At 41.1% G+C, this 24875-nt stretch overlaps 1 protein-coding gene and 1 long non-coding RNA gene across 4 annotated transcripts in view; one reads left to right on the top strand and one right to left on the bottom strand.

The window, feature by feature from the left end:
- LOC123373933 overlaps positions 1–14550 on the top strand; it is a 56661-nt gene extending 42111 nt beyond the window's left edge. Inside the window, exon 3 of the long non-coding RNA XR_006580944.1 lies at positions 14456–14550. This is a non-coding gene — a long non-coding RNA (uncharacterized LOC123373933). The remainder of the gene's footprint in view (positions 1–14455) is intronic.
- PTPRG (protein tyrosine phosphatase receptor type G) overlaps positions 1–24875 on the bottom strand; it is a 569213-nt gene that overhangs the window by 12754 nt on the left and 531584 nt on the right. For all 3 annotated transcript variants that reach the window (XM_045023221.1, XM_045023224.1, XM_045023223.1), the window contains 8 exons: positions 19356–19447; positions 7621–7717; positions 6220–6302; positions 5849–5983; positions 5454–5588; positions 4847–5019; positions 3744–3879; positions 3254–3400 (listed from right to left, as the gene is read on the bottom strand). In XM_045023221.1, the coding sequence (XP_044879156.1) occupies positions 3254–3400; positions 3744–3879; positions 4847–5019; positions 5454–5588; positions 5849–5983; positions 6220–6302; positions 7621–7717; positions 19356–19447 (998 nt within the window). The remainder of the gene's footprint in view (positions 1–3253; positions 3401–3743; positions 3880–4846; positions 5020–5453; positions 5589–5848; positions 5984–6219; positions 6303–7620; positions 7718–19355; positions 19448–24875) is intronic.

The following is a 24875-nucleotide window of genomic DNA, read 5'->3' as shown; positions in this document are numbered from 1 at the left end:
AGAGCAGCACTTCTGATGTTACACAGTCATCATATCAAGAGTCATTACAATGGGTCGATACTGTTGGAAGCAAAACTATGTCGTCAATATTGGAGCTGGTCCTAAACCTTGTATTTCCCACCACAAAAATAATTTCAAATGAAAAATTTTCATTTTAAACTTTTTGTGGGAAATTTCTAAACAAAATTAAATGAATATTTCACTTAGTTTTTAATCAAAACTTTGGATTTGGTTTTTAAATTTTTTTTATTTAAATTTTTTATTTTCTCCTTTTTCTCTATTTTTTTTTAATTTTGCCAATTAATGCAATAGAATGAATGATGCTGAGGGGTAATGTTTTGTCTTTTCTTTCAATTTTTACCTCTATTTTTTTCTTTTCCCAGTCTAACTTTTCAAAAGTTCCTCAACTTTGGAACAGTTTCAGAGCGCCAGAGTTACATTTTTCTTTTTACTCTTGTGTAATTTTTCCCAGAGACAGCAAAGATTTGAAATGTTGCAGAGTGCGGAAAAAGTGGAATAAAACCTGTACATTATTAATTTTTATTGCTCTGCGTGTCAAAAAAGGAAGGGGAACATTAAAATTTCAAATTCTCAAAAACTGAAATGAAAAATTTTGTTTTGAAATTTCTCACTAAAACAGTATCAAAATTTAGCTGACGACATTTTCATGTGATTTTATTTTCAACAAAACTCCAGTTTTTAGCTGGAAAAGATTCTGGTTGAAAAGTTTTTGTCCAGCTCTATTCATTAAAATATCAACAAGAGAGTAGCAGCTTAACAATCTCATCAAAGACATCCCTCTCTCAGATATATAATGGGCATTACATTAAATGGGGCGGCATTGATATAGTCTGCCTAACTATCGATTTGGCTCTCTACATGTATGTGGAGGCAGAGGCAGATTACGCTTTTGTGGGGCCCTGGGCTAGAGCAAGTGGGGGGCCCTCTTCACCCCTTTTGCCTGCAGGCCCCCTCACGCTCTTGGTGGGGAGCGGGGTTGGGGTGCGGGGGTAGCAGGCCAAGCCCCCGTGCCATGACCCCACTCCCCAGCAGGAGTGCCGGGCAGGCTGAGCGGGTCGGGGCGGTGCCCAATTTTCCAGGGGTCCCCAATTGGCTGGGGACCCTGAGCACGGACCCTGTTGGCCCAGTGGCTAATCCCATCCCCATCAGGACTAGTACAAACCTCTGAACAACATGAAGCAGCCACCATTTAAAAAAAAGAAAAAAACCCCTATCAGACAAAGGTTTCTCCCTTCGCTCAAAACTCTCACTCCAGAACCAAGGGCTGTGTCCCCCATTTGCCAATTCATCCTTCTCTACTGATATTCCAAACCTCCAAGTAACATCAAATAGCTGCCAACATTCACCCAGGGCAACATTTTCAAAGGTACAGAAGTGACGTACACTTCTGGTGGTGTGCAGAGTACAGGTATTAGCCGCACAGAAAGGCAGCCGTGTCCACCCTTGTCACTGCACTCTATAGCTACATGCAGCAGTGAAAGGCTCCCGCGGGGAGAGGCAGTGAGGAAAGGCTTTGGCAGCAGGGAGCTGCTCCTTCCACCAGAGCCTTTTCCTGCTACCGGAGCCTTTCACTACGGCGAGGAAAAGCTCTAGCAGGGAGACATTACACTGCTAAAAATAGCAGTGCAGATGTGAGACGCACTGCTTGAGCGTGTAGAGAGCCGTGCAGGGTGTATATGCCAGGGTTCAGGCGTGTAGGGCATGCTACTTGCCTAAGCCACTCCTCACCGTCTATCCTGCTGCTTATACCTGTGCTAACTGGACATGCAGTGTCTATGCGCTACATGCTGCCCTAGTGCAGACAGACCTTTAGGAGCCTAAAGTCCCATTTTCAAAAGCTCCTAAGCAAGTTAGGTACTGAAGTATTTTGGTAAATGTTAGTAGGTGCCTATGTGCCTTTTTAGGTGCTTAAGTCCCTTTATACATCTGGCCTTTAGGAGACTCATTGGGACATAGGCTTCTAAGCATCTAAGTCACTTTTGAAAATGGGAATTAGGTGGCTAAGACACTTAGGGTACGTCTACACCCAGGTCAGCTGACTCAGGCTTGCGGGGCTATAAATTGCAGTGGAGACATTTGGACTCAGGCTGGAGTCCAGGCTCTGAGACACTGCGAGCAGGGAGGGTCCCAGAATCCGGGCTCCAGCCCAAGCCCAAACATTCACAATACCATTTATAGCCCCGAAACCCAAGCCCCATGACCCCGAGTCAGCTGACCTGGGCCAGGCGTGGGTGTTTTACTGCACTGTAGACATACCTTTCGGCATCTAAAATGTCATGGATGCTACAGAAACCCAGAGAGTCTCACCAGTGAATTCAGAAAATGGCCTATTCATTTTTTGAATCACTTGGCACCTGGTTTAATTTGTTTAATGGTTTCATGTCTTTAGCTGGTACTTGTCTGAGGGAGTTTAACTGTGAAAACAGGGTCTGCACAGATTCACCTAATGAGACACAGTAACACAAAGTAGTTTTAAATGTGTTTAAAATGTAATCAGAAAATCTTAAATGGCTGGAGGCTTTTAATTCTTAAATGTGAGAAAATGGCAAACTTTTTTTTAATGATGAAATTATCTGTAATGTATTACTGGAAAAGCAACAGCTGCAACAGCTGTTTTTTCCTAGAGTCTCAAGAAAACTAATTTACCCTATACATACAATACTGAGGATTTTAATTGTGCTACCAACAACCATCTCCATTTGTTTTAACTAGAGATGGGTCTGAGACACCAAGTTTGGCTCCTGATCTAGATCTAAAACTAATCAAATCTAAGGAGTGTTTGGATTCAGCATTTTGGTTCAAGCTCCTTATAGAATGAGGGGTCAGCAGCATAGTTCAAATGAGTGCCCAATTCTCTCTTTACACCAATTTTACACTAGTATAACTCCATTAGGGTGACCAGTTAGCAAGTGTGAAAAATCGGGACTGGGATGGGGGGTAATAGACACCTATATTAGAAAAAGCCCCGCATATCAGGACTGTCCCTATAAAATCGGGACATCTGGTCACCCTAAACTCCATTGATTTCAATAGCATTAGTCCTGATTTACATCATTGTAACTAAGGTTGTTCAATCTGAAACGTCTCCAAAATTCAGAGGTGCTTGGACCCAGCGTTTTGGTTCAGGTTACTTTAGTTCTGCCTATTAGATATGATAGCAAAGACTCTCCATGTGACAAAAGATAGGGAACTGTGGGTGTGAAATCACGCCTGATGCCTGATAAACCTTTACCTTGAATTGTTTCTCTAGTCGTGTCTTTCCTCCTATTCCAGGTATAAGAATGCTGTTAACATAACTATGCAGCTGGTTTGCAGATACTTCAGTCTCCTTCCCAAGGATGGCTTCCAGCAAGGCATCATGAATAAAAATGTACTGCTCCTGGAAAGTCAAGAGCAAGCAGTTTAAGGGTTAGGAGAAAATTACACCGAGCAGAGTTATTAATGAAGGCAGACAGCACACTGAAGGAAAGGGGTACATTTCCTTTTTAAAACAATCTGCAAATACTGCTCAGACTGGAGTATACATTCATGAGTATAATCTAAACAATACTTAGGAAGTCAAGAGAGGAATCAAAAGTTTCTGGTCTTGAAAAAAGACACTACAAGTCACCGAAATGCCTGTATTCTGCATTTAGAGAAAAGTAACTGAAAAAACGATTTCCTTTTTGATCACATCATAAAAACGAGCACTGCTTTCAATTCAGTATCACTCCAATCTTTACCTCTGTCTGAACGAGGTAGTTGCGCTGTGTCCTGATGTGTTTCAGGAAACCCAGGACATTAACTGTGCTTTTGTCTTGTATCTGCTGCAGCATGCTGTCTATCACAATGTAGGTACCAGTTCTGCCCACACCAGCACTGCAATGGACAGGAAAGAAATTCTGATAATTCTGCTGTATTCAATTAAATGTTAGCAATGGCAAAACAGAGTTCCTACATTTCTGTCCCCAAACTTTACAGTATTAGAACACCTTGACCCTCCTGATCATTAAAGTCCTTACATAACATGTTACATGCATTCTAGGATTTCAATCACATGAAAACGTGTGCTTATTTTAGATATTTTTCCAAATGTTTGTTTCCTTTTCCCTCTCTAGCTTCCTTCTGAGGACATCTGTAGAGATGCCCCCTGCTGAGTGCAACTGCTAACACCAGTGATTGTGGGTGAAACTCTATGGAGGAAGTCAAATTAGATGATCATTATGGTCATACAATAGTTATTCTGACCTTAACATCTGTGAGAGCTCCCCCATTGCTAGCACTGGGTGTTCTATTCATAGTGAATAATGTAGCCACATAATTGACTTGCTTCTTCTCTATGAAGGTTATCTGCGACCAGACTATTTCCCAATAACTGTTTGCCGTACAATCAGTGCTAACATCTTTCAGACCATGGGTGGTTTGCAAACTAATTCCTTAACTAGGTCTTTGATTATTCATTAATCTTTATTCACAGAGCACGACTGGTCAGTCTAGAGAGACACGGTATTGTTACTCCCTGGTTGGATGGCTGGAATTGTGTAAACAAACCTTAGAAATGTCTAGTGCAAATAGCAAGTAAGTGGAGTTGTACATGTCCTTTGTCAGCACCCTTGCTTGCATCTGAAATTCACCCCTGTGTCGGCACCTTGCAGAAGACATAGGCATCCTTTACATCTGCTGGGATTAAGTGGTTCAAAGGCTTTGCACTGAGATGAGTTTCATTCTCATTTGAATTGGTGTGTTAATAATCGGTTGTATTTGCATGTTAATAAGAACCCACCTTAGAGTACCTGTTGCATCCAAAGTGTGCTGTCCACGCCCTAGTTAACCAGAGTTGCCATACCTGCAGTGTACAAGCACGGGTCCCATTTCCGGGGTCCTGGCTGCTGACGATCTCCTCACAAAGGTTAGCACAGGCAGAGCATATTCTGGCACTCCCATGTCAGGCCACTGTGTATAGTGATACTGAATAACCGTTCTCTCGTTCTGTCGCCCTTTGGGGTTTCCCTTCTGACCCTGTACATAAAACGCACCCAACAAGGAATAAATATTCGGAAAGGGGAGGCCTGGAACTACTTCAAACTCTATTGACATGTTCAAACAAGCGGGCGTCAGCTGAAGCTCAACTGGAGAAGTGCCCCTGCTCCCCCAGCTCTGCTTCCCGCTTGATGCAGACAGAGTCCCGGGGAGAAACGCACAGGAGAGTGGGGAAATAATGGCCATGAGAACTCCCCCAAGGGAAAAGAAACTCTGCACAGCTCCGCACTGTGGGTGCGGGGTAAATGCTTTCGCCAGATATCCAGTAACCCAGGCTTCACTTAGTTAGTTCCCACCAGCCAGCTACTGAAAGTTATAGACGTAGCAAGCAAGACCCCTGGGCTTTGCTGGTATGATGCTTGCACTTAACAAGCTGGACAGGAAATTAACGTGACCAGAGGGGGCTCACTCACCTTTTTCATTTTTGTGTTCCTGACTGTGAAACGGCGGACGGTGTAGCAGGCATGTACCATTGTGCTCTTCAATGTGACTATAATGTTGCCGTATTCCTCGCTATTCTCTGTCGGCCAGTACTGATCACATTTTCTCTGAACGAAGGGAGAATTAGGTGGGTTGGGGTCATTTTGGTTTTATTAAAACCATATTTAGAGTTTATTAGAAAGGGTAAAAAATCATACCTAGTAATTTATATCTCCGCTATGGGATTTACACACGATATAGCAATATGCTATTTGTGTATTTAAAGCTAATGGGTCAAATTCTGCCCATTCATGAATCAGAAGGCAGGATTTAATTCACTATATTAAATAGAAAAGGGTAGCCATTATCAAGCTACATTGTCCCTTACTCTTCCTTTTTCCACGAGGTTTGTAATCATGATAATGATTCCAGTATTTTGTTCCCAAATCATTCTCCAGAAATCTTCAAATGTAGACTTTAAAGGTCCCTGGGTGGCAATATAGGCTTTTGCTTTGTTGTAACCCTTCAAAGAAAACCAAAATGCAAAGTAAGATGAAAGCAGCAGCAGGTCAGACATATTAATAATTTACAGATAACAAAGAGAGGTGTCTTTCCTGTTCTGAATATTTGAGGAGTTTGTAGCAGGAGTCCAGGGGAAGTCAGAAAACACAAACGCTTCATAAGGAGCAACTGGATAGATTTCCCCCTTTATGAACGTATTTACAATGAGAGAGGAGAAAAAATATTCAAACAACTTACATCAACATAATTAGCATTAATGTAGTCACTGTGCTTAGAATCTTTTCCTGGCGAAGGCCTTAGTTTCACCCTACTGTGATCATCTATGAGAAAAAACAGCAGAGAAGCACTAAGGGACAGTACATTAAAAATAATGCAGGTAAACCATCCCATTTCCTAGCAATTTATGGGTGATATTCACTTTGCCTGCACATAACCTGTGTAAACTGGCTTTATGGTGATTGAAAGGGAAAGGTCGGCTCTCGTGGATCTGACTGCAGGATCACAGCCTCGGGCTGTACACAAATGAGGGGTGGTTTTATTTTTTAGTATGTGACAGCGTCCCTTTAAAAAGTATGAAATGGGAGGAGTAGGTGTGCTCGGAGTAGGGGGACCTATCGAAGGACCGTCCCCTTACCGTAGTATCTGAGTGCCTGAAAGGTCTCTCCACTCCCCTTTCCATTGGTGTTTTACATGTAATTCTCACAACACTGGAGCTGTGCTATAGCCTCCTTTTACAGATGGGGAACTGAGGCACCGAGAGACTGACATGCCCAAGGTCACATAGGAAGCAGGGAATTGTGCCAGTGTCTTCCAAGACCCAAGCTAGCACCCTAACCACTGGGTGGATGTAAGTCAGAGGGTTGTATTTTTATACAATTAAAATCATGTTGGATTTGTCCCATTTGCATCTGGTGTTCTTGAGGGCAAAGCTTTGCATTGTGACCTTTACAGGAGCAAGAATTCAGTACTGCTATACAATATGTGTTGACTGCCAATCTCCCATCAGTTCTACATGAGAGATGACAACAGAGAAAGTTATTCCACCTCCCAGCTCAGACCCGGAATAATTTGCAGTCCTGAAACGGACTTCAACTTTGCAATTCTCCGAAGGACGATGGGAGAGACCTGCAATGTGCTAAGAAGGCCATTGTTTGTCCAAGTCGCTCTCTCTTGTGGAGCAGTTTGAAATGTGACAGACATACCGATCTCAGCTTTAGCATATTTGGGAAGATAAAATGAATCCCAAGGATCATCAATAAAACACTTTGATCCACCACACATCTCCCGTAAGTCGCTTTTCAGATTAGCATATAGAGTTCTGGCAGTAATTTGATCTTAATTATTCAGTTGCATTGTCTTATGCAGGAGTGCTACTTTTGTAAGCTAAACTTGCAATATCTAACACCAAATTGTCAATGTTTTCCCGGTAAAAAGCCTGGGTGAAACCGTGGCCCCATTGAAGTCAATGGCAAAACTCATATAGACTTCAACAAGACTAGAATTGTAATTGTTAATTGCTGTCCTTCTCTGATAAAATTAATTTGAAACAACCTGGGTTTTCCACTCATGCACTGACCCTCTTAGAACAGACGGCCTTGTACAATTTATGTACTGTATTTACCGTAATTGCTTACTCACATGCTAAAATGTTGATGTATCTGTTCTTGTGCTTGTTATCTGGGTGATTGGAATGTTCTGCTGTGATGTTCATGTCGGCTGTACACCGCTGCACTTCCTAGTGACAGAATTATTCAGATGGAATATACATAAATACAAAAACATGGTTTGTCTCATTTTACAACAGCTCTTTGCAAACATGTTGAAACATCAACATTTTAATGGTTTGATGTCTTTGTTGTAATCTTTCAATGTAGTCCAGTAAGATACATTCTGGTTAATCGGGGATGTTAACTGAGTCCTGGTCTCTGATTACAGAATCAGGTCTCTAGAATGGGTGGAATTCACTCCTTCTGCAAAGATCAATGAAAGGCCTATGCACTAGAGCTGGTCAGATTAGGGTTTTCTCTCTCCCAGAGAAAATGTTGACAAATTTAGTTTTCAAAAAATATTTCAATTCAAAATGGCAACACTGGTAGTGTTTATGTGCTTTCCTCCTCTGTAAGCTGAGCTTTCTAGACAGTCTACAACTCCCAGTTTCTACTCTCTTGATGAGAAGAAGGAGTGTGTCATAGGAGTCACTGGTCATGGTGCATCATGGGAGATGTAGTCCAAAATATAATTTCATTAGAAATTTTTTGACAAGACCTACTGTGTACCTATTTCTGTTGCCTTCAAAATATGGCTTTAAAGGAATGCAAGTGACATAGTGGTCATTTGTTAGCTTTTTGCACAGGAATGACTTCAATACAATTTTTTTAAAATTGATCCGATGGTTATGAAAAGTACATTAAATACAACTGACGGCAATGACTGAAGAGTAAAAAAAAATGTTTGAAAGAAAAATGTAATGTTATCCATGTTTAGGTACATATATTTAGGCAATTCATCTAATGTATATAATAGAACCAGGGTAACAGGTACAAAGGGATTTATGTGCTTCAAGATGCAGAGAGGTGCCTACTGGAGTTTACAAAAACGTCTAAGTAGTTTAGGTGCCTGACTCCTACTGACTTTCAGTTCTCAGCATAATTCTAGCACACGCAATTAAACCGTACAATGTGGGTCTGTTAAAACAGCGGAGTGGGCGTCTTCTCCTCACAGCATTAGCATAGCAGAGATTTGCCTTCTGCCAGATTCATCTAAAGAGTTACAAGGTTTCAGAGAATGTCTTGCAGACTTTGCCAGTCTGACATGTCCCTGTGCTAATCTGGGGTGATACTTAAATCAATTAACGCATAGGCAATATCATGTTCAAGATATTCTTTGTTAACATTTTGAGGTTGTGATTAAGCACGTGTAAGACTCTTTTAAATCCAGAAAAAAGATCCTAATGACAAAGTTAAGAGCTCAGCACCTTAACATTAACATTATTATTCCATTTCTTTACACAATTTTTGAAAATAGTTCAGTGCATGTTTGTTTAAATAGTTGTGGAAGAAACTGTTTATAAAGATTTTTGTGGGCCCAAGAAATCCCTTTCCAAAATCCAGTTCTCCCCAAGGTTATGGGGTGCCAAATTATTTTGTACTAGAGGCTTAAAAGAACTTGCCTAATAAAGGAAGTCATTAGCAGTGCACAGCTGCTACAAAGATCAGGAGCTAAGTGACAGAGAAAATTATCAAGAGAAATGCTATACAAACAGCAGATGTAACAGAGTTCAGCATTATGCAGACATTTCACAAGGGGTTGCATAGTAATTTTGATATTTTCCACAGCATTTACATTTTATAAGTGCAAAATATACTAAAACCAAGTACATTTTTGTGGCTTTATATTCACAAGGCACTCCCCAGCGAACAGTTGCCTTTCTCGCTCTTCCATAGGGAGGAACATACTACAGTCAAGGGGATGAGCTCAGCAAAGACAAAGAAATCCGGCTGAATCCTCAGCTGGTCTAAATGGACAGACTTTCATTTCTATCATGGACAAATATTTTTCATATTAATGTGTACACTTTTTCTAATTCTGCCTTGCAGCGCCAGTGTGCAGAAGAGGGGAGGAGTATGCTCACTTCTGGTGCTCTGGTTATACAATAGGAAACATCAGTTCAGTCTAAACCACAATTGGAAAACTGATGATCATTTTTGTTGCATTTTAGAATTCAGATCTTTCATTCCTATATAGTTGTAGGGCACTCATCATTTAAAAAACAATTTCCTTATGTTCATTACAAACCTTTTAAAATGGTTATTAGTGTCCAAACATTTACAGAAAACTCCTGCAGAATTTAATACAGAAGACTCCAATAGGGCTCTACAGAGAGAACGCTAAAGAGCTGTCGAATTTAACAGAGAATTATCTCCTTGCTAAGGAATTCTCCATGATGATTTAAATACTGCATAGTAAATGTATCACTTTCTATTAACTTCTATAGGATTTTTCCAGAAGGGAATGATTTATAAGGTTAATCACTTTAATTAACCTTTTTTATGTTGCCCTTAAAAATACTCGAGGAGTTGGAGTAATGCCACTATAGCCTCAGCTCCGAAAAGGGGAAATTCCAATCATAATCTCCATATGGTGGAGGGTGGTAACACTCACCGAGTGGCAAATATACCACTCAGTGCCCAGAGCTGTAAGTGATCAACTCTAAAAAGTGCCAGTGGCTAACTTGGTATACAAGTGGTGAGGGTAGGGCAGCTTTTTGCCCTGAGAGGAGGAAATTGCTATCAGATTTGGGTGGATCGGGCTTGGAAGCTTTGGATGGCAGATGATTTAGAAGGTAAACTCCGAATGAAAACTGCCACTGGGTCAGCAAAGTGGGATAGTGCCAGTGGGCTACTTAGGTCCTAGGTTCTTCATGTATTATGGATTCTTCATGCTGCAGTCATTTAAAACATGCTACCATATTGGGGATAGCTGATGCGCCCTCTTCCAGGCAACAGCAACACATTAGCAAAGACCTGGAAATTGCACCATGGAACGTAGGTTCACTCACGAGGAAAGTCAGGAGAGATGGCAATGACTAGAAGAAAAATCCATATGCTATGTCTGCAGGAAATTAGGTAGTGTGGATGCAAAAATAAAATCTTGAAAGGTGGATTTAACATTTTTTGGCCAGGAGGAAAAAGAAAATGAATGGGGTCGCTACCGTTGTGAGCCCAGAGATTGCTCAGGGTGTCATGAGGGTAGAAAGAAGAGGAGACCGATTGACAGCACTATGGCTGATGAGAGAGAATAGGGTTATGTGTGATGTCAGCATACGCTATGCAACGAGGTAGACCGAAGGACGAGGAGAAGAGCATTAGCAATGAGCTGGCAGAGTTTGTGGTTATGAGTGACAGTATCATCTTGTTAGTGGTTGGGGGTGATAGGAACTTGCTATGTTGCTGAAGGGAGCCCCATGAAAGGAGTGGGGGGTAAATTTGGCTTTGGTAAAAGAAATGTAGAAGGAGAGAAATGGGTTGGGTGGTGTTTGTTCTACAGATTTTCAGTGGTGAATACATGGTTTGAAAATAAAAGAATCCCCCATGGTGACATTCTACAGCAGAAAAAGCAAAAATCCAAGTCGACAATATTTTGATAAGAAGAGAAACACATGAAAAAGTTGAAAGATATAAAGGTTATACTGAGTGAATATGTGCCATAACAAGGTAAGGTATTAATAGCTAAAATCTGATGGCAATTTGAGATAACAGGAAAGAAGATGAAATTGAGGAAGAAATTGCATTGGTGGTTTTATAAGAGGGAGAGGAAGAGAAAGGAAGAGTTAAGTAAAGGAAGGCTTTCATGCTTTGCCAACAACAGTGAAGTAAGTGGAGAAAGAATGGAGGAACTTGAAATAATGTTTCATTAAGGCAGTGGAGGTAACATGAGGCAAAGATGAGGCACTTCCAGAGAACAAGATGGTGGTGGAAGTCACATGTACAAGAGAAGTTAAAAAGAATAAAGAATTATTCAAAGAGTTTGAGGCAGCAGGTCATGATAATGAGAATAAAAAATGCATACAAACAGGCAAAAAAAAAGAGGCTAAGAAGGCAGTTGCCAAGGCAAGAATGGATGCTTAGGAGGAATTATACAGAAAGCTGGAGGAAGATGATAGCAGAAAATTGGTTTTGGGGTTGTTAAGAGAGAGGAACAATGAAATACAAGATCTGAAGAAATCTGTGTCTGAAGGATGGGAACTGTGTGGTTACTAACCTTAAAGAAGTGGTTGAAGTATGGAAAAATATTGTCAAAGGGACTGTTGAATGAGAAGAGGGAGTTTCAAATGCTAGCACCACCAACAATTATGGAGAAACCTCAAAATATATCGATCTCTGTAGAGGAGGTAGAAGAAGATGAAGACTGGTCAAGATGAGATAACTCTTGATATGATCAAGAAAGTTGGACATACTGGAGCAAAGTGGCTTCATAGATGACTATGGGTTTGATGGGATCATGCAAGGATACCAGATGACAGGAGAATGGGATTGATTGTGCCTCTTTGGAAGGGTAAGGGTAATGCAAATGATCCAAACACTTATCGGGGCATCAGCTGTTAAGTCAGCTTCTCAAAGTCCTCGAGAGAGTTTTGGAGGCATGGTTGCGGTGCAAGGTGGAGGAAAATAAAGGAGAGGAGCGACATGGCCTTAGGAAATGAAAGCGTAGTATAAATTTGCAATGAGACAGAAGTGTGAAAGAATGATAAATGGAGAATATTACTGCTATGTAGCTTTTATTGATCTTGAGAAAGCATATGAGGTGGTTCTGCAGGAGCTGGGGTTTGGAATATTGACATGGGTGGATGGGAGGGGGACTTTAAGAAGTGGAGATGATAGAGGAGCTGTATCGAGGGCCAAGAGCTAAGTTGATAACAATACATGGAATTTCAGAGAGTTTTGAGTTTTTTGGCCTGGAGGAAAAAGAAAATGAATGGGGCAGCTACCATTTTGAGCCCAAAGGTGGTGAGTCCACTTCTCTTCACCCTAGTTATAGAGTTAATTAGTAGGAGAAACAAGCCTGTGGGGAGACAGAGAAAACTAATGTATACTGATGGTTTGGCCCTTTTGGCTGACAGCAAAGAGAAACTGATACATATGGTATCAGAGTGGGCATTTGTGGCTGAAGATCAGGAAACGTGGCAAAGGAATAAAACAATCAACTCTTTCTAAAAATATAATGATCATTTCTCTGTAAACGTCCTGCTTAGATGGCTAACTTCCTACAGGATTCATGGGAGAGATGGATCTTGAGGAAGTGTTTTAAGGAGGATAGTTGCCTTATGACTAAGGGAGGGTGTTCCCTGCAGAGGAGGCAGTGTGGAAAAAAGTACAAAACCAGTTGTCTGAGAAATGCACAGATGAGATGGGAAGATCAAGGCTGACAGAGCCGGTGGAAGGGGAACCATGGTAAGAGAGAGCATCAGAAATGTAGGGTGGAGCACGGCAATGAACGGCCTTGAAGGAGAGAATAAGAAACCTAAAATGTTGTGGAAAATCCAGTGGAGAATCAAAGAGGAGTGTGACATTCTCAGAATGGTAGGCAACACAGATGATCATAGTGGCTACATTTATCATGGGGTGTTGTGGGTATCACAGAGGCCAGGGGCAAAAGGTTGCAGTCAGCAAGACAGGAGACTATGTAGGTAGATACAGTAGAACTCTAGTTACTTATCCTCCCACAATGTCACCATCTCTTCTGTATATTCCATTCTGCAGGTGCTAATGCATACATTATTCTGCTGCTCTATGCAAAACACATTAATTTGGGGCCAAATAAATCCTGACATCCTTACTCTAAGTTTTTACTCAGGTAAACTCCATTATCAGCTTGACTGTAAGGAATAAGAACCTCAAGTTTTAACTGAAGGATTCTTGTTGGACTATTGTGGGTAATGGGGTCTGGAGCATTTTTTTAAAAAATTCTTCTTGGTCTCTTTTCACTGAATTTAATTCAGGCTAGTTAGTGTAGTGGTGTCTTTTATGTTTAACTTCTCAGAACACACTAATGTTTGAAGATCAATGGATAATGCTCTTGTTTTGTCCTTTTCAACTTACTGACAACTCAAGAACCCAAAATACTTGGGTTCAACCAACCTTTAGTTACTGTAAGAAATGTTATATTCAGTGCTATAATGGCTAATTTAGCTTTAATTATATGGTCCATGCAAATACTAATTGGCAATTAATATACCAAGATTTAATGACTCATTTTCATTGCCTTTCTGAAACAAGTTACAGATTAGTTTTATAAACTTCAAAGAATTTTCACAAAATTTAAGCGTAAAATCAAATTGCTGCATATCTGGTAACGTGAACGAATGAAAAGTTCCACTGTAATGGGTGATTGTGAACCCAGTCTTTTGACTCAAATTTTGTGGGCATTACATGTCTCTGATTATTTTATGTCAGTTGCCTTCCTAACATCAGGAGATTTGTAAGCATATGAACAACGATTGAGAGGCTACATGAGTAGATTAAAGGAGCTTCATTTACAAGCGTATCTAAAAAAAGATCACTAGTTATGTTTGAAAATTATTTTGGTATGTTGAGGATGAAAGCAACTAGTTCATTCATCACTAAGATCATTTTTATCATGGCCCCAAAATCATAGAACCAACTTTTTGTAATTCTTGCAGCGGGTCCTGCCTTATCATGGCAAAGGCTAAGAGGACGTACAGATACTCACCCAGTAGCTTGCAAGGACCTAGCAATAGGCATAGCACAGAATCTTCTAAGAATCTAGCACAGGTATAAATCCTTCAATAACATTAGACAGAGGGGTGGTTGGGGATAGTCTATACAGAAGCAGGGACAAAACAAACTACACACGGTAACATAGAAGCGATAATAAGCAGTGAGACAACCATCGCCACATTCCCTTTTCCCTTCCACTGTTTTGTTACACTTGCTTGTTGCATCTTCTCTTTCAGTGGCACGTGAGCTCTTAGGAGAAGGGAGCAGGTCAACCCGCTTGTTTGTACAGCACCGAACACAACGGGGCCCTCATCTGGAACAAGGCCTTCAGGTGCTACCATAACATACACAATTAGTAACAGGAAGTCCAGGATTTGGGCTACCCTGCTGTACCGTTTCCCTTGAATTTTGTTTGTGAATTTACAAAAACTGTTTCCTGGGGTTAAACATTCAACTAGGTAATGAGAATATTGGATTTCAGGAAGAGTCTGATGGAATATGGATGCTCCTCCATCAGACAGCAACACAGTACACGCATCTTTGGCCTTTCCAGTCTATCCCTCAGAAGATCAATACGATATGGAAATGCACAGACTGGGATATTAAAATGTTAATCTCTGACTGTAGCAGCTTTTGGTCAGGTCTACACTTAAAACTTTTGCTGGTATAGAAATATCAGTTAGGAGTTTGATTTTTCTTCTTTAATGACATTTTTATACTGGCAAAAGCCCTAGCGTTGATGCAAGTCTACTGGCAAAAACCTGTCTTCGGCCAGTGGAGGCTGTGTCTACGATAGGAGGGTGTGCCAATACAATTATTCTAGCATAGTTATACTGGCAAACCTCTTCTAGTGTAGACTAGGCCTTAGGCCCAGATCCCCAAACACAGTTAGGTGTCTAACTCCCATTGACATCAGGAAAAGTTTGGAAACACAGTGATTTCTCAGTCTTCAACAGAGCTCTTCAGAAACAGAAACATTACGGATCACCTTATAATAAATATTCAGTGACACCCAAACTGCAACAGCTGCAAGGACAAAGTTAGCAGATCTGTGCCACATCTCAAAAGATATGGATTTATGCTGTTTTCTTATATTTCAGAGCTTTCCGAGAAGGTGTCACTAGAGCATAAAGATATTTTCAATTTATGTGACGAGGGAGGTAGACAGCCTGCCTTCAGTTCAGCTAGCCTGCTCAGACTCCAAATTGGCAGTGAATCACCACCCTCATGCGTCTACAGGCAGCAGACAGGTCTGAGAAGTTTACATTTACCCAATCTAATCTTTCCAGCAGCAGGGCTGACCTACCCACTAAAGAACTGGAGGTGGCAAATAAAATTATCTGATCTATGAAATCCAAATAGTGTATTATGCTATAAAAATTCATAGCTGGCTCTTTGGAGATTTCCTGATCTAATATTCCTTTCTTAGAGCCAAAGGACACAGCTATGCTAACAAAACTCACTGTCTTACTCTAGTAATAAGCCCAACTGAGAATAGAAAGAGAGAATCCCTTGTGGGAGAAAGAGCTTCACTGTAGGAGGAGGCAGAGAGCTATCGCCTTGTATATACAAGAGCTCTCAGGGTCAAATCCAGCAACACCCCAGAGAGTCTGACTGTGCAGAGGTGGAGGAATGCTCTCTCAGGCCTCCCCCAACCACGAGTGGGCTGGAATGGCCTGCTGATTTACATACTTGCAGAACCACCCCCAAAAATCCCTGGCAGCATGCCACAGAGCATTGCTGCAATGCACATGGGGTATGGGACACCCATATCCTACCCCAAAGATGCAGTAGAGACGCAATGGACCAGATGCAACCTAGGATGCCTGTGCTGGAGCTGTTTCTTAAGTAGCAATGCAAAAAGGGCTTTGCATCCCATTGGATTTCACAGGAATTTTATTGTTATTCATTTTTATTCTTCAGAGTTGGAGCAAGACCAGAACAACCATCCATTGTGGGCATCATTTTAAAAGGCTGTTTTGTTGGTCAATCAGGTTCTGGACTTTAATTTCTAGTTACTTCAAAAATAATAAATTAATTGTTCTCAAGGTTAACCTTAGCCATTCTCTATACATAAGAAAGACTAGCTAACTAGACACTAAAGTGTCGACCTGCAGTATGATTCCCTGTTGGGAATATGGATGTACTTTGGATCTACCTTCCAGGGGAAGCTTGTGAGTTCAAAGTCCTTTTCTTCTTTTACATAAAATGCTCCCCTAGCATATTCACAAAATATTTCACTGTAATTACAGCTCATTTTAAGAGAGAGGCAATTTTGAGTATTTGGACACGTTGCTTCCAAAGGAATGCTCCTCATATAATGAAGTTCCCAATACAACTCAAGGCAAGCTCCCAAAAACACAGGAGAGGATTTATACCAAAAAGATTAATCAAACATAACACGACTTGTGCCTGCTACACAGGGCGGACCTCACTTGTTCCCATCATGCTCATTTCCCTCTTCGCTTTATTTCATAAAGACACAAAGGGGAAAACTTCCTGTTGCAGAACTTTTGAAGCTACTTTGGGACCTCCTCTCAGACTCCGATATCCCCGTCCTCTAAGAGGGCTGTCTCTCTTTGGAAAACTTACTTTTTTTCCTGTGCTGGGTACAATTCTTTCAGCATCCAGCCTCCTGTTTTCTCTTTTTCCAATTTCATTTTACAGACAGAAAGAAAAGTTTTCAAAAATGCCTAAGTGACTTAAGAACGAGTCCCATTTTCAGACATGAGTTAGGCACTAAGGAGGCTGAATCCCACTGACTGTCAATGAGACATAGGCTCCTAAGACAGAAAGCCACTTTTTAAAATGGGACTTAAGACTTCTAAGTAACTTAGGTGCTTCTGAAAATATTACCCCGTGTTCTTATCGATCCACCCAGGCCTCATTATCCTATCTCACAAGTGTAAATCAGGAGCAATTCTACTGATGTCTCTGGGGTGAAACTGATGTGAGAGGAGAATCAGGTCCCTCCATGAGTAAGCAGGAGACCTCATGCAACAAAAGGAAGCGGTGTTTCCTCACAACTGTATCAATCCATTATCTTTTCAAGATGATCATTCTACCTCTCTTTCAGGAGAAGAGATTCCATTTTTACTTCTTCTTAAGGAAACATGGGCCAAATTCTGTTCTCTCTTACATCAGTATAAGTTTGGAGTAACTATACTGACTTTAAAGGAATTACTCCAGATATACACCAGTACAGAGAGCAGGATTTGGCCTAGGGAGTAGGTACTCCACAAAGAAAATTACTTCCCTTCTTAGGAGATAGTGAACTCCCAAGAAGAGAACTAACTGGCTCTCTCTGCTGACAAGCTACCATGGAGTAGCAGTCACAGAGGGGGCTTCCAGTACAAAGGGAAGAAAAGGCTATTACAGCAGTGTTTTCCTCTGCTGAAAACACAGGTGGAAGATATCCAACGTTTGTTAATAGCAATGATTTTGTGACAGCTGAAGCAAAGCCTATATTAAGTCAGATCAAGTTTACAGATGTGTAGCTGATTATTTTGAATAATTAAATGGTGTCAAAACCAGCTGTGATGAATAGCACTGGGGGCTCAATTCATAAATAATTGAGAAGACTGAGTCGCATTTGATCATTCTGATCAAATTCTACTCTCTGGAGGATAAATGTTTGTCCTGAATACCATCAACATTGTTAAATGCCTCAATATTCCTGTTCAGTCATCCAGCCAGCAGCCAATTGAACTAAATCACTTTAACACCTCACCCATTTGCCGTTCTCATGAATACAAAATATCTATGACTTACACAATAGTTTTTGGGTATCAGACAATGCAGCCGCTCACACAGACTGCAACCAAACAGAGGCAGTAAATGTTGTAAATGATCCCATAAAAGACAATTCCTGCATATAGTCTTGTCTTTATTGCATTCAGCGACAAGGCTTTATATATTAGACCACCAATTTTGTTCTGTGGTCGTGTTTGTAAATACAGCTGCCTTTATGATCCCTCCATAACATTTTAAAATAGGCATATCTTGATGAATATCACCTATTGTGGTCTCATTGTGCCCTCAGTGGAGGCAATGCCACAGCTGCATACCATTTACCAGATTTCTCAGCTGAAAATACCTCTTATGTGCCAATATTCCCAACCTCAGTTGTGAGCAGACTGAAAGGAACTCCTGTTAATGCTAGCTACAGAATGACTGTGCTCACTCAGCAGTGCCTGGGAGTACAACCCTTACTCACACTGACTGGGGCTTACTCCTGTGAATAGTTCCATGGGCATCACCGAGGCTACCCATGTGTAACAATTGCAGGTTCAATCCCCTATTGATTGCTAAGCTCCAAAACCTGTTTGTTACTAGGTGTAGAATATAGAAGTGTCACGTACCTGGGTTTAGAGAGATACGAGGCTGTATTCTAATCTCAGTTACACTTTGACGGAGGTGTTCCAGATTTACACTGGTGTAACTCCGATCAGAATCTGGTCTAGATATTTTAAAATATTCGCATAATATAAATACTGTGGGCCAAACTGGAAGCCCTTACTCAGTTTTCACTCTGACAAAAAGCCTGATGACTTCAGTGGGACTTTTTCTGAGTAAGGAGTGAGTATAAAACTGAGTAAGGACTTTGGGATCTGGCCCAACATAAACAGGTAAGAGCAGCAATTTCCGTGCCCATGTTTAACTTTGCTTACTAAGGGGCAGATTCTAGCTCACACTGAGGGTATGGCTTCGGTGGGCAGCGATCGATCCAGCGGGGATTGATTTATCGTGTCTAGTCTAGATGCGATAAATCGACCCCCGAGCACTCTCCCATCGACTCCTGTACTCCACTGCCGTGAGAGGCGCAGGCGGAGTCGACGGGGGAGCGGCAGCAGTCTACTCGCTGCGGTGAAGACACCACGGTAAGTCGATATTCACGTAGCTGAAGTTGCGTAACTTAGATCGATCCCCCTCCACCCCCAGTGTAGACCAGGGCTGAGACGTATCTTACTCCTCCTGGGCTGCTCAAGATGTAAGGTATTATTTAGTGTGAGCAATAGTAGCAAACCCCGGCCCATTGTGACTGGAATAAACTACAGCTTGTCCCTTACTGTGAGTCCACAGAACGTTTAGTTAGGCTAGGAAAAGGCTATTTCATTAAAGGTTAATGAAACTTACCTCAAAGTCTTCTGAGAAGCCATGTTGGTTATTAGAATAGAGCTCACTGATATGTTTAACGAACTGTTTGACAGGAATGGCTTCCATGTCATCTGTAGAAAGAGAAAGATATTCAGAGTTGCTAGGTCATGCTTTTTCTGTAAATACGCTGATATGTTTCATATCTGAGACTGTGAGATCCATAACTCCATCTTCAACATCAGGTCATAGAATATTTTACTTGTGCCTTCTTGGAGTTCTCTAGTGGCATGGTTTGTACTGTATATACTTTCAAGAAATCTTAGCATATCGGTTATTGATATCTGGGTGTGACTGTTCACACAAGATACTTAATCCTAGATATTACAAATATGAGTAGTGGTTTTGGCCTTGTAATGCATTTTTGCAAAGCTATCCTTTAGCACAAAGTTACAGTACCATTTTGTCAATTATACTTTTGGGAGTATTTTAACTGGGGGTATTTTAAAAATGAAAGTAGCTGTGAGTTCTCCGATAAGGTGACAATCAAAACCTGGAGCACTTTTGTGGCAACAAATTCTTTAAGAGTCACAGAATAGCCACACAAAAGATAAAGTATACTTTAAAAAATGGGCCTTGTATCACTGCTGACAGCTTCTGACTCAGCAGCAGCACAGGTGTATTTCCCGGAGTGGAGGAATTTCTCCTTTTTAATTTACAGTACAGTAGTATCCCAATGAATCTGTAATGAAATACTATATAAGCATCATTAACATTCACTTGGAGCAAAAGAACAGCTTGGGTAGAGTCATTTGAGTTTTCTCTTCACTCCAAACACTGTTCCTAACATGGCATAATCACTCCGCTGGACTGCTAACCACAGAGCCATTTCTATTCAGTACGGCAATAAATCATGAACACTTTGAATGATGAAGAACCCCAATGTTTTGATGGATGCAATAAAAACCTAAGGACATTTCCAGTGTTTTGGAAGAAGTTCCTCGGAAATCAAGACATCAAGAAAAACCAGGACAGTCCTGGTAAAACTGGGATGTAGGGGATACCCACCTCAGCAGGGCTTGTCTAGAGGAACAATTACTGCGCGGCAAACGGGGTGTAAATCTGCAGCACGCTGAGGCTACACCTACACTACAGCACTTACAGCGGATCAGGTGCATCGACGCAGCTGTGCCACTGTAGTGCTTCTGGTGGAGATACTCTTTGGTGACAGGAAAGAGCTCTCCCATTGGCTCAATGACTCCTGCCTCTGCGAGAGGCGGTAGCTACGTTGGCAGGAGAATCTCTCCCACCGACATGGCGCTATCTACAGCGGCGCTTAGTTCGGTGTAACTTACATCACTCATCGGTGTGGATTATTCAGACCCCTGAGCGACGTAAATTATACCCAAGTAACCTGTAGTGTAGATAAGGTCTAAGTATCTGTGTGGAACCTGCTACCTAGAGCTAAAAGCTCTCTAATGTGCATTGACCTAATCCTATTTCAGAGTGGAGTAAGACTTTGTCTACACTACAATTTATTTTGGTATAATTTACGTCGCTCAGGGGTGTGAATAATCCACACCCCTGAGTGATGTAAGTTACACTTACCTAAACACTGGTGTAGACAGCTCCTGCCAACATAGCTACTGCCGCTCATGGAGGCAGGAGTTATTAATGGAAGAGCTCCCTCCTGTCTCCACCACAAGCACAAGTTAAGCCGATGCAGCTGTGACGTTGTAAGTGCTGTAGCACAGATGGAGCCTTAATCAAAGCACACTCTGGAACTTTGTGCGTGTGGTAGCAAGGTCTACATGGACAAACAGTGTATAACATGCCAGTGCACTATAGATTTACACCCCAGCTGCTCTGTTCATCTAGATAAGCCCTCTTATTTTTGGGGTCTCAATGTTGCTACATTCACCACTTCAATTGGTAAAATCCCTGTGCGTTCCGGGTGTAATTAGTTAATGCTCACAACACGGCATTTTGAAAATGTCATGCACTACAACACAATAACTTATTGCCCAATGTTACTACTGTCTGATTGCATCATTCAAGGCCCTATTTAGACATTTATGTATTTTATTTAATATCCTTCTGAAGGTTACATGTGGCTTATGTTTACTTCAAGTACCTGTGATGTATTTTTCCTCCCACATGGTTTTGTGCTACAGCTGCAGTATTTTCTGCATTCTCCTGCTTTTCAAAAATATCTATGTTACGATAGAAAAAATCCAAATATTGCTACAGATATTCAGCAAAATTTAAAGATAAACAAAGAGACATGTAACATTTACTGTATTCAGAGTGAAAGATCTTTGGCAAACTAATAAATCAGTAAGCTATCACATATGCTTTTTTTAGCAAAGGGTACAAATATACAGTATGTGTAAATGAGGTTCTACTTTGGCAAGAATTTTATAGATCCAACCCTGAACATCTGATTTTTCTCTGGTTCATGGCAGTTACTAATGACGGTGTCATTACTTCTCTACTTTCATTTTCTCAAGTAAGGCTTTGGGGGAGCTTTTTGCATCTACTGACATTTTTGGACTTGAATCAGCCTGAGGGGAAAATATTCTCTTTCTTCTATTTTATTTACAAGGGCAATTGTTTAATATGTATTTATAATCTGATCACCTCATCATGGTAATTTTGAACATTGAGAACATTTGATAAGAGTACGATCATTTTAGCAAACGGCCTTAGAATATCACTAGCAATTTGCAATATGTAAATACCACCAATGGTATGTTATAATATTAGAATATAATAGTATTTCATTAAGATACATTTATGTTTTTACAGCCAAAAACATTCATGAATTCATAGATCACAGGGACAGCAGTGCCAACAGTATGTAAAAGAATCTTCCCTCTCCCACAAAGTAAAGTGTGTCCCAAGCTTCCTAGAAAATAACCGTTGCTGTATTAAGAATTTCACATAATACAAAAATCAGACAAAATATTATTATTATTCATTATTATTATTTATTTGTCCTGCAGTAGAGCCTAGAGATCGAGCTGAGATCAGGGACCCACTGCATTAGATCAGGGTGTCAAATTAAATTTTGCAGAGAGCAAAACTCCATTTTTAATGATGGCTGTGGCCGTGGCATACATTTAGGATGACAAACTCCCTTCAATCTTCTGAATTCCCATTAATTTCAATGAGCATTTGGTACCAAAGATCAAGGACAGAATATGGTCCTTATGTATTAACTAAACTTTTAGCTATCATTATTGCTCATTGACAAAGTATCCTCACCTCTATAACCACAGCTAATTCTGCTCTTTCTTTTTCTACCTTCCCTATGCAGCCTTCTCTGCCTCTTTCCCCCTTCTCTCTCTTCGTCTCTCTCCTCCTCTCTTCCCTCTGTATGTTCTCTACTATAGCAACTCCCAAGTCCCTCCATGGGCTTCACCCCAACCCAGTTTCCCATCCCATTTGATAAAATGATCAGCAATGAAATAGTTAATAATGCTGACGTGACGCAGATGAACATCACAATGAGAATAATGGGGGAGGGGGAGTTCACGCTTCCAGAGCTTCTGTTTCCGCCTGTCTGCAGACCAAGAAAATAGCACTGTAACAGTTACACGTGCTTAGCCTTTGAAAGCCTAACTTCTCCGCCATGAAGTTTAGAAACTTAATAAAATAAAATAAAAGGTTAGATTCTACAGAATCTGAATATGCCGTGCGGTGGCAGGTTCATAAATACATTGAGTGGGCTGGATCTGGCACGGGCCAGGTGTTTAACATCTCTGTGGTAGGCACTGTACAGACGCATAGTAAGAGACTCAGACTTAAAGACCCAGAGACTCAGACCGTCATGATCATCTAGTGTGACCTTCTGCACGTTGCACGTCAAGAACCCCATCTACCCACAGAACAGACCCATAACCTCTGGCTGAAGTCCTCAAAACTTGATTTAAAGTTGTCAAGTTACAGAGAATCTACCATTTACTCAAACCAGCAAGTCACCCATGCCCCATGCTGCAGGGGAAGGTGAAACCCCCCCCAGGTCTCTGCCAACCTGTCCTGGGGGAAAATCCCTTCCCGACCCCAAATATGATGATCAGTTAGATCCTGAGCATGTGGGCGAGACGCACCAGTCAGACACGTGGGAAAGAATTCTCTGTAGTAACTCAGAGCCCTCCCTGGCTGTTGGAGATATTACCATTGCAGGAACCCTTGTCATACTATCCCCTCCATAAACTTATCAAGCTCAGTCTTGATACAACTTAGGTTTTTTGCCCCAGTGCTCCCCTTGGAAGGCAATTCCAGAACTTCACTGCTCTGATGGTTAGAAACCGTCATCTAATTTCAAGCCTAAACTTGTTGATGGCCAGTTTGTATCCATTTGTTCTTGTGTCAACATTGGCACTTAAGTTAAATAACTCCTCTCCCTCTCTGGCGTTTAGCCCTCTGATGTATTTATAGAGAGAAATCAGATCTCCCCTCAGCCTTTGTTTTGTTAGGCTAAACAAGCCAAGATCCTTAAATCTTCTCTCATAAGGCAGGTTCTCCATTCTTCTGATCACCCTAGTAGCCTTTCTCTGCACCTGCTCGAGTCCCTGCCTTGAAGAATTCATAATTTAAATAGACAAGACAGACAAACTGAATCCAGAATCCTTCTTCCCAGTCCATAAATACATCTTCATGCTCCCTGATATACACAAGAAAGCAGTGATACTAAAGATATTTAAACTAACATGGAGTCGTTTGGCAAGGCCTTCAGGTACATGATCTAAATTCGATGCGGTGTGCTAGAAGGTATCGTTCTGATTTCCAGCTCTCTTCTTAAATGGAGCTGACACAAATTAATGCACTTTGGGGCCATATTTTGCCCATCTGTAATGCCCCCAAAACCTCCTAGTTAAGAGCATTAATTAACCTAGTTGGGAAGGGTGTGTTTTTGGCCACATATAGCTTGGGAGATCTATGCTCAAACACATAATGTACTAATATGGCACACTGTTGTCTGAAGGCATTTGCTCTGATGGTGACTGTCTAATCTGAAGACTATTTCCTTAAACCTTTTCTAACAAAACATACTAATGTAACTGGATACATGGAAAGTACTTTTTCTTGCAGATATCTTCAGCCACAAGGCTATGGTTACGCTTCTCTTCCATCTTAAGACAAATGAGCCTCAGAGACCATAACTCTTCTAGTCAATGGAAGAGATTAATGGAATCCTATAATAGCTAATTAGGACCCCTAATGTTCAATGCATATTCCCTTTTGCACTGTTTACTTTTCCCAGCCTAAAACCACACTGACATTTGTTAATGTCAATATACTGTATACTTTCTACCAGACCTGTAGCTTATTCAAAGGGAGGAAATATATTAAAAATGTGTCTTCGTAACTAATTACAAGTGCAAAGATAACAGTTCTTCATGGCACAGACTCAGCCCTCTGTTACACCAGTGTGAACAGAACTAGCCTGGTTTTACACCAGTATAAAATCTGAGCACAATCTCTCACCATGTTCATTTTCACTGGGAAACACCTTGCTTTCCATGGTAGTGTACAAATTAGGTAAGCCTGGGTAAA

This window comes from Mauremys mutica, chromosome 7, assembly GCF_020497125.1.
Source record: "Mauremys mutica isolate MM-2020 ecotype Southern chromosome 7, ASM2049712v1, whole genome shotgun sequence".
Taxonomy (NCBI): Eukaryota; Metazoa; Chordata; order Testudines; family Geoemydidae; genus Mauremys; species Mauremys mutica.
Note: the sequence above shows the minus strand (reverse complement) of the source record. Positions and strands in the feature narration are given on the sequence as shown.